At 41.1% G+C, this 17184-nt stretch overlaps 1 protein-coding gene across 5 annotated transcripts in view; it reads left to right on the top strand.

Annotated features, from left to right (window-relative positions):
- The window catches only part of LOC136881893 (zinc finger protein 83-like), an 82064-nt gene extending 70092 nt beyond the window's left edge, over positions 1-11972 (top strand). For all 5 annotated transcript variants that reach the window (XM_068229460.1, XM_068229459.1, XM_068229455.1 and 2 more), the window contains one exon: positions 10725-11972. In XM_068229460.1, coding sequence (XP_068085561.1) covers positions 10725-11922 — 1198 coding nt within the window. In that variant the 3' untranslated portion in view covers positions 11923-11972. The remainder of the gene's footprint in view (positions 1-10724) is intronic.
- The last annotated feature ends 5212 nt before the right edge of the window (positions 11973-17184 follow it).

Below are 17184 nucleotides of genomic sequence, written 5' to 3'. Positions count from 1 at the left end.
CTTTTCACAGTGTCTCTCAGCTAACAGCCGTGCGGTGTGATTTGCTCCGATTGGCTCTTTGTAATTTTGGCTAAATCGCTAATCCTATTATTGAGGATTTGTTCGAAAACTGTCATTGCGTAGCTCAGAAGTGTGATATGGCGGTAATTATAAAAATCGACAGGGTTTCCCTTATTTTTGAGCGGATGTGATTGGTACTGGTAGATACGGAAATCCCAAGATTGAAACTTTGTCGAAGTAGTTCCGCCAGCGTTCTCGCGCTTCCCGCCAGTCGAATGGCAAATCGTCTGTTCCCTTATTGATGCTGTAAAAATGTTTGATTTGTTCCGTTTCATGATGCCTCGATTTGACTAGCTGTTAAATATCCCGCTCGTATTCGCGCATGTCTAGTTTCACATGTAGACCTGCATACTACTGGCTGCTTTGTAGGCATTCCAATGAACTAGAAACTTGTCGAACAGCTGTTCCTTCCACGTTAATGCATCCTGAACATTGTAATTCCGAAGCCACGTGTCATTGCCAATCCGTCGTCGTCGCCCTCAGTTAGTTGTTCCAAGAATAGGGCGTGCAGCGTCTTACAGTTTAGCCCGGCCTACTTCAACTGTGGTGATTGGTGGCAGTGTAATTTTTGCAACGTCAGCCTCCTTTAGGTGCCACAATTCGATCCATTTTGGTCCATTTCCTGTGAATTTGTCTGCGACATCTCTGAGATTATACATTGTGAGTCGGATGTTAGCCACTGCAGCAATTGCCTAGATGAGTATCACGCTCTTTAGTTTGTGCATTATCGGGAATTCGTTGGTCGTGGTCATCGCTCTTCTGACCGCAGTGAGCTCTGTGCTCTTGTTTCCTCCGTCTGACGTCCATTCAGATCGCAGGCAACAACGGTATTCTTGTCAAGCACTGCCCAGAAGGCACCTTTGCTTTCCGTGCCCAGGCCAGTTTGTGGAGCGTTGCACTGAAAAATGGGATTTTCCTTCTATCCCGAACGTAGACATGTTACATAAAGCGATTGTCATACATTTGCACCTCAGAGACTAAACAGTCTAAATTTTGCTGATAAAACAATGCCAACAAAATTAGTTGTTCTTCAGTTTCCGTTGTACATCATTTAGTATCTGCACCCCATTTCGCATGACTTTTCTCCACTCCATCTTTTTTCCTGCACCTGCAGATGCCTATATGCATTCTGTCAAGTGCTACTTCGTCCAGACGTAGTTCAGTGATGCGATACAAATGGGGGTTCTCGCTTGTTTAGCCCTTCCAGGGGACGCCCTAGGCTTGGTTCCGATTCCATGACACGTATTTCCATTATTCCGTTATATGACGGCCGGCTTATTATGAAGAGTTTTAGAGCTCAAGACAGCAGGTAGTTACGCCTCTCCGGACATGAACAGACGCCTTTTGCAGCCCTCCTCTAGAGAAGGAACGCTACGCTCGTTTCTGTATTAACTTCGAAGAAGGAAGAGTACCTCGTCTGCGAACCGCTCCGTACTGAACGTCTCCATCTCCGCCAAAGTTGTCATTAAGAACTTTGTGTGTGTTCGGTCTACGAGAGCAAATACAGTTTATTTCGCTCAAGACTACCGACAGGCCGATTGGGAACCCGTATCCGTTACCTGCGACTAGCCATGTGTTATTGCAATGCACAAGGTAGTTGCCTCTGTGGGTCCGTGGTAGAGTGTCGGCCTCCGGATCCCAAGATAGCGGGTTCAAACCCGGCAGAGGTAGTCGGATTTTTGAAGGGCGGAAAAAAGTCCATTCGACACTCCATGTCGTACGATGTCGGCATGTAAAAGATCTCTGGTGATATATTTGGTATTTACCCGACAAAATTAATTAAATCTCAGCCATAGACGTCCAAGAGAGATCCGGTTTACTCTAGGTCCGCTAGATGGCAGACAGTGTAAACCGGAACGTCGAAATTGACGAGCAGACAGCCGGATGGCGTCAAATCGAAATGTCTGCAAACGGTAGCTGAGGCCATACGATTATTATTATTAATGCACAAGGTTCGTGGAGGATATTCATCAATACAAAATGAAATACCATTTTACTGAAAAAACTAATTGAGAACCTGATAAAACACTTGTAACGTAATCACGTAAAGAAGAATTGCCGCACAGTAATGCACCTTTTCCTTGCTGTGATATGACACAAAACGTGTGACATACAAACCAGTGTCGTATTTTCTGCCACGTGTTGTCTTGTGGTGGCCATATCAATATATTGTGTGATGATCAAGTGGTCTAGCCTGTCTCGTCTGGAATCATTGCCCTCTTTTTTGTTTGTCCACTTATTTTCTCCTAAGAGTGCAATAACAACAAATAGTCGAGCCTCCCAGTACTTTGCTTGTGAGGAAGTCATGCATTCCTCTGGTAGATGTGAATTCAGTGCATACAGCATGAATTGGGAAGTCCCACTTCACGTTACGATGCATTTTGTCCTGTGTGATCGACTTTTCCCATGTGCCTGTTGCAGGCAGATGTCACATTTAGCCAAGATATTTGTATTTCTCTCTCTTCTTTCCTAGGATATATAGAACCACCCTGCGGGGAGGACACAGGTATAGATTTGGATGCTATTCAGCGATGTTATCATTCTACTAAAAATAACACTTGGTCCATGAAGTTATTGAAATAAAATGAAATTCATTCTTTCCGTTACATAACAGCAGTATGGAAAATTCTAAATTCCCATGGAGGGAATTAGATATTTTTCACCAATAGAGCTTGTCAAAAACATATCAGATGTAAGGCTTTTCTGGCGTTTGCTCTATTAACCAGCGTTTCGTCTTAGGTCTGACACTAGACTCGTCAGAGCAAACACCTGAAAAGCCTTACGTCTGATATATAGCAGCAGTATCCCCTACGTGCAATTCAATGTCGTGTCATCTCGAATTCTGGCTCAAGTTTTGATTTTCATGCTCCTTTTAGGTGTAGTGTTAAAGGAACACTCGTAAGAATATTTAAGGACATGATTGCTTGCATTTGCGTTCAAATATTCCAGGATATCAGAACATTGTAATAAAACGCTACAACCTGAGCCATATTCTTTGTCGCCATCATAATATCTATGACAGCAGTATCTGTAGGTGAAATGAAAGCACCGGGGTTGGGGAAAGAGCCATCATCTGCACGTTATCTTTCAGCTTTCTGAGCATTTCATCAGGAATTCATCAGGAATAGTTGTTTCTAGATTGCCAATGGCCTCTGTTAAAGACAGCAATTAAGGGGAAATTGAAATCCCTTTTGATGAAAATATGACTTTTATTTGCCTCAAGTTGTAGCGGGGTCTTTTCTGCTCATTTTGGTGCATCATTTGTTAAATTATGATGGTCCTAAATATGTTTAAAGTAATATAAGAAATATGGCTTACATACCGCAACACTTTCTTCTAAAGCTTGTCTCAGAAATTATTTTATGTGTAAGGACGTGGCATATTCATTTGTTTTAGTTTGGCACGATTGCCAAAACAGATGACATGGTATATTCATTTATTTTAGGTTGGCAGGATTGCCAAAATAATAATGCAGGACATTTGTTTATATTTATCGTAAAGAGTGTGCATTATCCCAGTATTTTTACTTTCAGTATTACTTAGTTGTGGTGTGAAATATTCATAAGTTACTTAGATTCGTATATTCTATTGCAGTGGTGACAAAAAAGCTGTCCATCAATCAGCTAGTAAACAAAACTATGAAGGTACAAGCAGGGGCCTGTTGACAGCTGCAGTAAAAGCTATTTTCAATTGCTCTGAACAAGCTCGAGGGGCTCGCTGTGTCCAATACCTGGGACATGGAGACTCTAAGACAAAGTGCTGTGGTGATACTGTTATTACTATGTTGGAATGTGTAGGCTACTTCCAAAAGAGAATGGGGACACATCTTCGCAAACTGAAAGCACAATATGTGGACAAAAAGGTGTCAGATGGTACAACCAAAAAACATTCTGGAAGGCTCACTGAGAAGATGAACTACAAAACTACTACGGCAAAGTAGTCAGAGAGAATAGCAATGTTTTTACAGGCTATGAGAAGAGCAGTTTGGGCCACGTATTTTCATAAGGGTTCTTCTAATGAGAAATTAGTTCACCATCTGTGCCCTTCTCCTCCAGAAACCTGGTGCAAATATAGGAGAGCTGAGGCAGCTGGAACTGCTGACACTTACCACGACCAGAATGCATTGCCAGAAGCTGTTATGGAAGCAATAAAGCCAATATACCGTGATCTGGCAGCAACGGAACTGTTAAGGAAGTGCTTACATGGGAAGACTCAGAATCCCTACATGTCATTTAACAATTTTGTGTGGTTTCGTTTTCCTAAAAATGTTTTTGTTGGGAAGAAAACATTACATTTGGGTGTATGGGATGCAGTAGTAAAATTTAATGGTGGCAATGTTGGAAGGCTGAGGGTCCTACAGGAACTTGGTGTCAGGATACTCTCAGATGTTTCGATCACGGATAAAAAAGGCAGGAACTGCAGCTCAAAACATGATCAAGAAAGATTAGAGAGAAAGAAGAAACTTGGTGTGGAAGATAAGGAACAGGATCCAGACTGTGGACCAGGGTGCTTCTAGTAATTGCATAAACATTTATTATAATAATCATATGTTTTTCTTGTACAAATAACCTATTATCTCAGAAACGATAACAGATAGACACTTGGAGTCTTCAGATATAGGTAAGTAACATTTGTTAGTGCAATTGCATTTATATCTTGAGAGTTTTGTTAATAAACGTTCCAAAATTTTGAAAAAAAGGTCATTTGTAAAAAAATTGAAACACATTTCCCAACTAAGCTGTCTTCTTTTTTTTATTCAATAATTTCTCGAAATACTGGACCCATGTACTATAACTTATATTGGTCCCCCCAGAGCCCGACTTCTTCTTGGTTATTTGATTTATTTTATCCCATACTTTCCTACTGCCATTGTCCTTGCACTTTTTATTTATATCTGCAGCCAACTTTTGTTGCCATTCCAACTTCGTCTTTCTTAACAATTCTCTGTATTCTTTCCTTTTTTTACAAAATTCGTTTTTAGCTACTTGACCACCATCCACCCTGTATAACCTAAGTGCCTTCATAACTTGTGACTTTTTCTTTACACATTCTGTATTATACCATCCACCTCTTATTTGCGTTTTACTTAGATTTTGCCTCATACCTTTTCCTGCCATTCCTATTAAATTTTCTATCCTGGTTAGGGCTTCCTCCACTCTATTCTCTTCTATCAATTTTACAATACCTATTTTCCAAATCTCAAAATTTTCTCCATTGAAGTACTCTCTGAATTCATTTCCTAATTCTTCTCTCCAACGATACCTAGCTATTTTCCTCTCCTGTACGCTATCGTAAACGATCTCTTGCTCTCCTATCTCTTGAATAATTAATTTTATAGATACTGGCATATGATTTGCCTCTGCCCAAGCCTTAATGCTTATCTCTTTGATAATTTGCAAACTATCCCTACAGCATACAACTAGGTCAATAGTACTACCCCCATTTTCTACTATATAGGTTAGTTTTCCATTCTCATTTCCTAATTCTTCTCTCCAACGATACCTAGCTATTTTCCTCTCCTGTACGCTATCGTAAACGATCTCTTGCGCTCCTATCTCTTGAATAATTAATTTTATAGATACTGGCATATGATTTGCCTCTGCCCAATCCTTAATGCTTATCTCTTTGATAATTTGCAAACTATCCCTACAGCATACAACTAGGTCAATAGTACTACCCCCATTTTCTACTATATAGGTTAGTTTTCCACTCTCATCTCCAAGCTCCTCTACCGCGCATAACTCTAGTAGTTTTTCTCCATTTCTGTTACATTCTTTATCCTGGCTATTTCTATTAACTAGTAATACCCCGTCCACAAGTTGACTATAAACTGGTTTCTTGTCCCCTATCCTCGCGTTAAGATCGCCCATAATAATAATAATGCTTGCCTGATCATACGTACTTCTCATTCGTCTGATTTCTGTCGCTAAATTCTCAAAAAAATCATTCTGCGCAAATGGAGAGCTCAAAGATGGATTATATATAAAAGCTATACATATTTCATTCCTCCAATTAACCCTATCTAATATTCTTATCCAGATTAATTCCTTAAACTCAGATTCTAACCGCTGTATTCTATCTTTTAAGTTGTTTTTGATAACCACTTTAATTCCGCCCGATATCCTTCCTCTATTGGATCTCCTTGATCCATATTGACTCCATACGATACACCCTTCTATCTTTAAGTCTTTCTTGTAATCAGCCCAAGTTTCTACAAGCCCAAGGATGTTCATTTCTTCTTGTAGCTCTTTAAAGTCTTCGTTACCTATTTTGCTCCATACTCCTTCAATGTTAACACATGATACCTTTAACTCTAGTTATTTTTTACTTCTATGTTCTAAACTCCCTGACTTACTTCTAGTTATTCTAGATCTTTCCACTTCCATTATACTTTCCTCCGGAGAGCAAATAACGTCCTTCTCAGATAGTTCTTCTGTGAGTTTTAATCTACTACCTGAACCCATCCCCTTCTTCTGAAAAAAGTCTTTTAGACTCACTGACCTACGCCTGAATGTATCCTCAGCTCCTCCACGCGGCGCCGCTGTTGACATCCGGGTCGCCTCGTCGTTCCTCCCACTGTTATTTAACTCCGCTGGAAGATCTTTCCCAGCCAGAGTCTTGGTTCTGTCATCAGGTGTGCCGCTACTTCCTGGATTCGTGTCGACTCAACTGTCAGCTGTTTGTCCATCCTCCTCCACTAGGTGTTCGTCCCTCTGCCGTCTTCTGTTCCTCTGTAGAGTATGCAGATCGCTGTTGTCATCAGATTGTACGTTATCAGCCACTGTGCAGGCAGCTGACTGACACATTCCTTCCTCTACAGGCCGTTGCACTTCCTGGTGTGATGAACTCAACTGTCTATCCATTTCTCGTAGCTGTGCAATTGACCAGATACGCGGCCAGTTACTGTCACCTACTATAAGACGTTTGCCTCTTATGTATGCTTTTAGTCCATAGTCCCTAGCTTTTACTAGGTGAAATCGCAAGACTCTCTGTTCCATGATTGTCTCTTTATCCATATCTCTTCTTACCCAAATCCTTTCTTCTTTCAAGTTCTTCCCATTGAGGATAATTTTGTTCGCCTTCAAAGCAGAAATCAACTTAACCTTAATAGGTCTTTTCCCTTTGACTCTCCCCAGCCTATATATTTCATCAATATCTTCTTCTTTACAATTTATCTTGATATGGTTATTTATAATATCCAACACTTTCGTTAGATCATTCGAATCCTCCTTTTCCTTCTCTGGAATGCCGTATATGAAAATATTTTTCCTCTTTGCGTCCTGGATAGTCATTTTCAGTTGCCACTTTAATTTATCAGTTTCTCCTTCAATCTCCTTCATATTCGACTTCAATAATTCTATTTCCCTAGAGTTTTCCACCACCTTTTCTGTCATAATTATTCTCTCTTCTTTTATACAGTCTTTCATTTCTGTCATGTCATTTCTCAGCTCGCGAATTAACTCCCTCGTTTGCTCACACTGGCAAGCATCTCTGACTATTTCCCTAATCTTATCTATGTCCTCCCAGCTCAATGAACCCGTTGGTCTAGGGTTCATTTCTATGCCTCCTATTATCAGAAGAATTGCCACCACTGCTGCTACCATCATAGTTCCCTCAAGCCCAGATTTTCGTAAATGCACCTTATCACTTGGCGTACACACACACTTCACTCGCCCGTGCCATCGACCTATGGCCGCGCGATATTGCTCTAAAGCAATATTCATACTTCTCACTCAGCACTCACTGCACAATACAACCTCTCGCTTCGCTAGCTCGATTACAACTGATGAACTAAGCTGTCGTATTGAGTGTAGATCAGTGTACATTATGGGTACTCAATAACCTTCAGTAAAAATTTCAAGTCTCTACTTGAAATAATTTATGAGAAAATGGGTCATCAGTATGGTGAATATCTATATATATATATATATATATATATATATATATATATATATATATATATATATATAATAAGAGTTTTGTCTGTACATTGCTCAGAATTTGAGAAGGATGGTATTTTTGTATCGGTCATGTCTACAGTAACAAGGAAATGCATTTTTTACTTTTCCGTAATGTCTGTCTGTCTGTCTGTCTGTATGTACACGCATCACGAGGAAACGGCTGAAGATAATTTAATGAAAATCGGAATGTAAAATCGGGTGATGAACCGCTTTAATCTAGGCTATAACTTATTTTATTCACGCTGAGTGAAATGGTAGTTTAGGGGAAGGCCTGAAATTTAATTCTCAAATATTTATGTATTTGTGTTCCTATCTTAATGAAAATCGGTATGCAAAGTCGGGGTAATAAGTTGATATAATCTAGGCCATAAATAATTGTATTCACGCTGAGTGATGGCAGTTTAGGGAATGCCTAAAATTTAATTTTCAAATATTTATATTGTTAGTGGTCGTATCTTAATGGAAATCGGTAGACAGAGATGGGAAATAAGTCGCTACAATATAGGTTATACATAATTGTATTCACACTGAGAAAATGGTAGTTTAGGGGAAGGCCTAAAATTTAATTCTGACATATTTATTATATTTGTGGTCGTATCTTAACGAAAATTGGTATACAAAGTCGGGGAATAAGTCGCTATAATCTATGCCATCAATAATTGTATTCGCACTGAGTGAAATGTTAGTTTCGGGGAAGGCATGAAAGGTAATTCTAAAATAAGTTATTTATGTTATTAGTGGTCGTATCGATGAATACTACATAACTAACATAACTTTAGTTATGTCGTAAGTTAGTAGTAGTTATGTAAGAAGTTATTAAATTTCCGATCACTTATGTCTCACATTGTTACCGTACCGCATATAATCACGGAGATATTCATGAATTTGGATTTTTTGTTACTAAGCCCATATCAGCGCCGAGTCACGAGAAAATGGGTAAACAGAATTTAGTGAATATAGGTATGTACGATCTGAGAATAAGGAACTACAGTCTACGATATAAATAATTTTTAAGACGCCCTAATATCATAGAGTCGAAAGATAACTAACGTGAAGGCCTGCAATATAGAAAGCACAGAAACTTTATCAACAATAACATTACATTGACCATTGTTTGTTGTGATGTGCTTTTTGTCTTCTGTTTCCACTCATCCCCGATAGATATGATTACTGCAGCGTACCGAAGTTTTTTAATTTGCTTTACGTTGCACCGACACAGGTAGGTCTTGTAGCGATGATGGGATAGGAAAGGAATAAGGGTGTGAAGGAAGCGGCCTAGGCTTTAATTAAGGTACAGTCTGGTGTGACTGGAGCGAAAATGGAAAACCACGGAAAACCATATTCAGGGATGCTGGCAGTGGGGTTCGAATCCACTATCTCCCGGATGCAGGCTCACATTTGCGCGCCTCTTACCGCACGGCCAACTCGCTTCGTCGTACCGAGTGTAACAGCCTGCCTGTATATTGGCGGGAAGAACCTGGGGAGTTAAATAACTTTCTTCTTTAGCATGCTATTCCTCTGGTTCATACATTTTCTGATATTACTGGTACGTAACACACTGGTTCATCATAGCAATCGAGCTATTCAATCTCTCCTGAGGCACTGATTGGAATGAGTAGTGTGCATATTTAACGGAATAATGAGAGGGGAGTGTTCACGGCAGTCTGCGACCTGGTTATTCCAGCTCTGAAACTTTGGACTGTTAGATCGGCACCGTAATACTGTTCGTTGAAAGTGAGAAAATGTGCGGTTTTTCATTTGATCGAGTATTTTATATGATAACATTGCTTTCAATCGCTACATTCCTACTTACGTTTTTGTAATGACCTATGTTTAATTCAGTTAAGAAAATCACCAAGTCAGTATTTCTGAGAATCCCGTAGCGAAGCACGGGTATATCAGCTAGTAACATTATAAGCATAGGGCTTTTAGTCTCCACTTAAAACGTAGACTGATGTAATACATGGTAGTAGTACGAACTTCCTTGTATGAACCTACTGTCCTTCATTTACAGTATGTCGGATCTGATTGCACATCAAAGCTATATAATTAGAAATTGCCACACTGATATTTTATAATGCTGCACTGGTATGAATACAATGTACAAATACAATAAGTATATTTTCGGGAGAGTAAATAATATTTATAAATGATTTGCCATGGTTCAGCAGATCTTGCAGACTGTCGGCAAACAATGTTCTCGACTTTATTAATATCTACAAGACTGAGATTCTTTGAAACAATCGCAAAAAGGGCTTTTACAAAATTATTACTCGCCTGCCACAAACTGCAGTGTGGTTGAACAAGATCAAATCATATGCCGTCCTTTATCTAGGAGGACAGACGTATACGGATTTAAATACATACATATTTACCGGATTAAAGACCTTGTACTTTTTTTAATGGACCATTTCTGATGAGGGCTACAAGCTCGTGCATTCCTATATCGTCAGGAGTTTCTTGCGCATAATAATGTCATTCGAGAGAAAGGTCGCAATATGTCCTCGTAACAAGTGACAGATTTTCAAATTTATTACACCCTGAATTTGACCTCACATGATGTTTACTCTCAGGAATGTGATGTTCATGAGTAACATGTGATGTCAGTGAGTGGAATGTTCAGTAGCTTTTCCTTAGTGTGAGAGTTGTAGCGGAGTTGACTGTTATATAATTCTTAACATCGTTTTCATCTTTTCACTGTAGGTCGAAACAAGAGGTGAGCTGCGCAGATCATCAACCTCCGGATAACGGAGGAACTTATTTCAGGTGCAATATCTGTGGAGAATTCTTCAGCCACAAAGTCAATCTGAATCGTCACATGCGGACACACACGCGCGATAATAAACATTGGTGCAATGTCTGTGACAAATCCTTCAGAGAGGAAGTCCATTTAATACTCCACATGCGGACTCACACAGGCGAGAAGCCACACTTTTGCAATGTCTGTAGTAAATCGTACAGCGTCAAATGTGTTCTGACGCGTCACATGCGGAATCACACGGGCCAAAAGCCGCATTGCTGCGATGTCTGTGGTAAATCCTTCAGCCAGAAATACCATTTAGGAGAACACATGCGGACTCACACAGGCGAGAAGCCACACTTGTGCAATGTCTGTAGTAAATCGTACAGCCTCAAAGGTACTCTGACACGTCACATGCGGATTCACACGGGCCAAAAGCCGCATTGGTGCAATGTCTGTGGCAAATTCTTCATCCAGAAAAACCATTTAGGAGATCACATGCGAACTCACACAGGCGAGAAGCCACACTTGTGCAATGTCTGTAGTAAATCGTTTAGCCTCAAAGGTACCCTGACATGTCATATGCGGACTCACATGGGCCAAAAGCCGCATCGCTGCGATGTCTGTGGTAAATCTTTCAGCCAGAAAATCTATTTGAGAGATCATATGCGCATTCACACAGGTGAGAAGCCGCATTGTTGCAATGTCTGTGGCAAATCCTTCAGCCAGAAAATCTATTTGAGAGATCATATGCGCATTCACACAGGTGAGAAGCCGCATTGTTGCAATGTCTGTGGCAAATCCTTCAGCCAGAAAATCTATTTGAGAGATCATATGCGCATTCACACAGGTGAGAAGCCGCATTGTTGCAATGTCTGTGGCAAAGTCTTCAGACAGAAAAACCATTTAAGTTATCACATGCGGACTCACACAGGCGAGAAGTCATTTTCCTGCAATCTCTGTGGTAAATCTTTCAGCATGAAAAACAATTTAAGCGATCACATGCGGACTCACACAGGCGAGAAGCCATTTTCTTGCAATATCTGTGGAAAATCCTTCAGCCTCAAAATCAATGTGAATCGCCACATGCGCAATCACACGGGTGTTAGCCACAATGATGCTGTGCCTATGGCGAATCCTCCAGCCCGAAAGTCCGTTTAATAATTCACATGCGCACTCACACGGACGAGAAGCCGCATTGCTGTAATGTCCGTGTCAAATCCTTCATCTAAAAAGTCCATTTAAGACTCCACATGCGGACTCACACAAGCGAGAAGCCACACTGGTGTAATCTCTGTAGTAAATCGTTCAGCCCCAAAGTTAATCTGAATCGTCACATGCGGAATCCCACGGGCGATAAGCCACAATCCTGCAATGTCTGTGGCAAATCCTTCAGCCAGAAAATCTATTTCAGAGATCACATGCGGACTCACATAGGCGGGAAGCCATATTGTTGCAATATGTGAGGTAAATCCTTCAGCCTCAAAGTCGACCTGAATTGTCAAATGCAGACTCAAACGGGCGATAAGCCATAATGCTACCATGTCTGTCGCAAATCCTTCAGCCAGAAAATCCATTTAAGAGATCACATGCGCACTCACACAGGCGAGAAGCCATATTGCTGCAATATCTATGGTAAATCCTTCAGCTTCAAAGTCCATCTGACACGTCACATGCGGACTCACACAGGAGAGAAGTCACATCGCTCTAATGTCCTTGGGAAGTCGTGCAGCTAGGAAGTCCATTTAAGATTTCACCTGTGGACTCACACGGGCGAGAAGTCACAACGTTGGTCACGATTTCCTGGATCTCTTAGGGTCTGAGTTACTTATCGTTCTAGAAAACTACGTTGGCTGAAAGGGATAAAGCTAGAATAGGCATCAATAGTTTTAACTTCGGAAGTTGTGTGGCACTCGAATTGGATCACCATCTTCCATGGGTATAAAATCTTCCCAACATAAATTTGGTGTCAAATTATTAATGCACACAACGGTATGAGTCCACATGAGATCTGTTAGACCGACTCTGTGGCCTGCTGCAGTGTCGGTGGCAAATCCTGCAGCCACGACGCTATTAGGCCTACCATTTGGTTCGAAGTTTTCCATATGAATGCATTTGACAGTAATAGAGCAACACGGGTTCTAAAATGGGAGCTACGTCGGAATTGTCTCACGAGGTCATTGTCCCCTTGCAAGGTCATTGACCCCCATGACGTCACGGTCACGTGCTCACGTCGTCACGGCCACGAATTATTGTTTACAAACAAGGCCACGTGCTCGTGTTTTGACAGCTGTCATCTTGACGGGTCCTAAAATCATTTTTTTGAGCTAGTAGTTAAACATTTTCTTCAATCAGGGAAAGCTCTCCCCACCTGGAAGTGAACCGGTACTTACAGTATAAAAGCAATCTTAGACTAAAATGAACAATAGAAGGACCACTAGGAAATGTTTACTTCATTATATTGAATGTAATTGGTGAGAAACTGTACTGTTTTAATTTTTGAATCCTTTGTGGACGAACGTACTAAGTGCTTTCATACTGTGATACGGAGTTCGTTTCTTCCCAATGACAAAGCTCTTGTTTTCGTTTATACAGTAACGTGTACGTACATATTTTATGCTGTTTACTGAAAATCTCCTGAAAAAATTTCTCTGCATGTGAATTTTAGATTTACAAGGTTTCCATGTACTTAAACATTTAAGTGGAATAAATGATACGAAACGAACTGTTATGTTGGTTAGAGCTTCCGAGGTACCCGTTTTATATACCTACAATTTTTAATTGTCACCAACTGATTACATTACACTAAAATATAGGTAATATGTACAGTATTTGTAGTCTTCACTGTGTTTTTTCCTTTACAGCTGTTCATTATGATACACACGGAAGCAGATCGTGTTACATACCCTCCTCGGTTTCACATAATTCGTGTGATTCGATTCTGGAACGCGATCGTTTTCTTGGTATGTAAACTTTCCACCCTAGGCACCCTTTCCGTAACAAGGAGTTCTCATCAACTGAGACGATGCCATCAGTGGTAAAAGCTTCCAAAAATTTTGATACCACGGGGTCATGTACTGGCTCTATCTTTTATACTTTGGGAGGAATTTGTTCATTATACGCCTCATTGTCAGATAAATGTGAAAAGATGTGGAGGAATATCTAATAATATTAATAATGGCTTTACGTTTCACTAACTAATTTTGTGCTTTTCGTAGACGCTGAGGTGCTGGAATTTAGTCAAGAACTTATATTCCGTGCCAGTAAATCTACTGATACGGAGCTGATGTATTCGTGCACCTTGAAATACCACCGGACTGAGCCAGGTTCGAACATGCCAAGCTGGGGTCTGAGGCCGGCCAGCGCCTCAACCGTCTGAGCCACTCAGCCTGGCAAGATAAAATGACTTCCGTTTCACCCGCTCATAGGAAATAGGAGTTGGTAGTCAACCAGCAATTGCAAGAAATGTAATGACCTTATTTAGTTTTCTGTACAATCCCTCGTGGCAACAATATGCCCATAAGAATCTTTATTTCGTCCCTATTTGTACGGACACGGTCTTGACTTCTACCCCTTCGTTTTTTCCTACTAAACTGAGTTTTATATGCGATTTTCTTCTGGGTACCTTTTGTATGTTCTGGCATAATTCGTGATGAAAAAAATCAAATATTTCGCTCGGTTTTGCTTTCCCTAAACTCTCGACCTTTTTGTATCATGATGGAATTTTGGGTCAAAGTGGGGCCTTCCTTGTCCTTTTTAGGTCCAGGTTGACGAAGAAGTTACACTGATTGGACTGTTATCAGTATTATCGTCACCGTCACTGTCATGATCGCTACTTGAACAAGAATCGATCACGTGTTATCTCTTTACTGCAAAATTTTCGCATTAGCTGGGCCCGAACTCTGTACATTCCAGGCTGCAGTACTTATTCCATGTACATTCGTGTCACGAATTCCCCTGCGGCAGAATTGCCTTCACTAAGATCACTATCGCCCACACTAAATATCAACATTTCGTTTATGATGATCCATAAATCATCTTCCTCTAACGGTGGGGACTGATGATTTCTTTCAGACATTTTAGCGGAAGAAATGTAAGAAAAGGAAATGAATAGAACCCTTGTCTCAGCAGTTGGGAGGAAATTAATGAATTGAATTACAGAACACATGCGTACGATAATAAATGTTGTGCAACTCGCAGTAAACGCACACTCCAATCGTGAAAAATGAACCCAACCCAAGAACTCAAAGTCACAGTTCTAAAGTATCACCAGAGAGGTCTCTTGATTATCACGATCTCCAGAAATACCTTCTAAGGCAATATAATTTCATCCAAGAGACGATTAGGCTTCGGCGCGAGGGTATTGGGCTTCAGGCCGTTCTTGCCCAGACGTAAGTTGCGTTCTGTATGATACATTGGAATTGAGGGAATATAGTTTAAAAAATCACATCAGAGTGCAGACTCATCCAGGATACGCTACTGAAAAAGAAATTAACTTCTGCAGGCAGGTAACTGAGAAAAATATATTAATTATGGGCGGATACTTTTTATGGCGATAAAGGATGGAAAAGAACGTGGTTTCTGTTGGGGTATAGCAACAGCATTTGCCTAATTTCAAATGTTAAACCACGGAAATCAGACTTCAGAGCTGCCGACAATGGGGCTCAAACCCACTATCCCCCGAACGCAAGCCCACTAGTCACCGAAAACTTAACGGAATTGATTGCACATCATCTTGTAATTTATAAAAAAACGTAGTCCACATTCTCACTCACGAGAAATGGGGTTATGTTTGGTTTACGCACCTCCGCTCTAAAACACTGAGAACTATTACTTAAATCTTACATCATTCTTGCACCATCACTTAAAATCATTTTCGTCTCTCAATCATAACTCTTGGTCACGATTTCCTCGATCTCTTAGGGACTGAGTTACTTATCGTTCTAGTAAGCTACGTTGGCTGAAAGGGATAAAGGCAGAATATGCATCAATAGTTTTAACTTCGGAAGTTGTGTGGCACTCGAATTTGATCACCACCTTCCATGCTTATAAAATCTTCCTAACATAAATTTGGTATCTAATTATTGATGCACACAACGCTATTAGGCCTATCATTTGGTTCGAAGTTTTCCATATGAATGCGCTTGACAGTAGTAGAGCAACACGGTTCTAAAACAATGGGAGCTACGTCAGCATTTTCTCACGAGGTCATTGTCCCCTCCCAAGGTCATTGACCCCCATGACGACACAGCCACGAATTATTGTTTACAAACAAGGCCACGTGCTCGTGTTTCGACAGCTGTCATCTTGACGGGTCCTAAAATCACTTTTGAACACGTGCTTGTGTTTTGGCGCGGGATTTGATTAAGTTAGTGACCCTAACCTTACAAACGTCATCTTGAGAGCTTCTAACCTCACCCCATGTTCTTTTGACAGGTGTGAGGAGCGGAATTTGAATAAGTGTGTGACCCTAACCTCACTGCTGTCGTCTTGACGGGACTTAGAAGCACACCACGTGCTATCGACAAGGGTGAGGTGCGGAATTTTAAAAAAGAGAAGCACTCCCACCTCACAGCTCTCATCTAGACGGGACTTAGCCAAACACCACGTGCTTTTGGCAAGGGAGATGTGGGATATTTTGAAAAGTAGAACGATCCTAACCTCACAGCTGTTATCCTGACGGGACTTAGCCACACACCACCTGCTTTTAGCAGGTATGTGGCGCGGAATTTTGAAAAAGAGAAGGACTCTAACCTCACAGCTGTCACCTTGACGGGACATAGCCACACACCACGTGCTTTTTTGTTTGACAGCTGTTAACACGACCGCGTGCTGTGGCATGAGTGCAAGGCTAACCACACAGACGCTACACAGGTCCTCTTGCTAGATCTACCTTCCCCGACACCATCTTCGAGGGGCCTAAACTTACAGGGCCCGATTTTTAAGGCCAGATGCACTTCAGACGCCATCTTGCCAGATTCCCCTTCCCGACAACATCTTGGAGGGGTCTAACATTACAGTGCCTTAGTTTTAAGGCTAGATGCCCTTCCCTTCGCCATCCTGCTAGGACTTAGCCACACACCACTTGCTTTTGGCAAGTATGAGGCGCAGAATTTTCAAGAAGTGAAGGACCCTAACCTCACAACTGTCATCTTGATGGGACTTAGCCACACACCACGTGCTTTTGGCAAGTATGAGGCGCAGAATTTTCAAGAAGTGAAGGACCCTAACCTCACAACTGTCATCTTGATGGGACTTAGCCTCACACCACGTGCTTTTGGAAGGTGTTGGGCGCGGACACACCACGTGCTGTTGACAAGGGTGAGGTGCGAAATTTTAAATAATAGACGCCACCTCCCTTATGTCATCTTGGAGGGTTCTATTCTTACAAGGCCCTAGTTTTACGGCAATATGCCCTTCCCG

The sequence above is a fragment of the Anabrus simplex genome, chromosome 10, assembly GCF_040414725.1.
Source record: "Anabrus simplex isolate iqAnaSimp1 chromosome 10, ASM4041472v1, whole genome shotgun sequence".
Lineage (NCBI taxonomy): Eukaryota > Metazoa > Arthropoda > Insecta > Orthoptera > Tettigoniidae > Anabrus > Anabrus simplex.
Note: the sequence above shows the minus strand (reverse complement) of the source record. Positions and strands in the feature narration are given on the sequence as shown.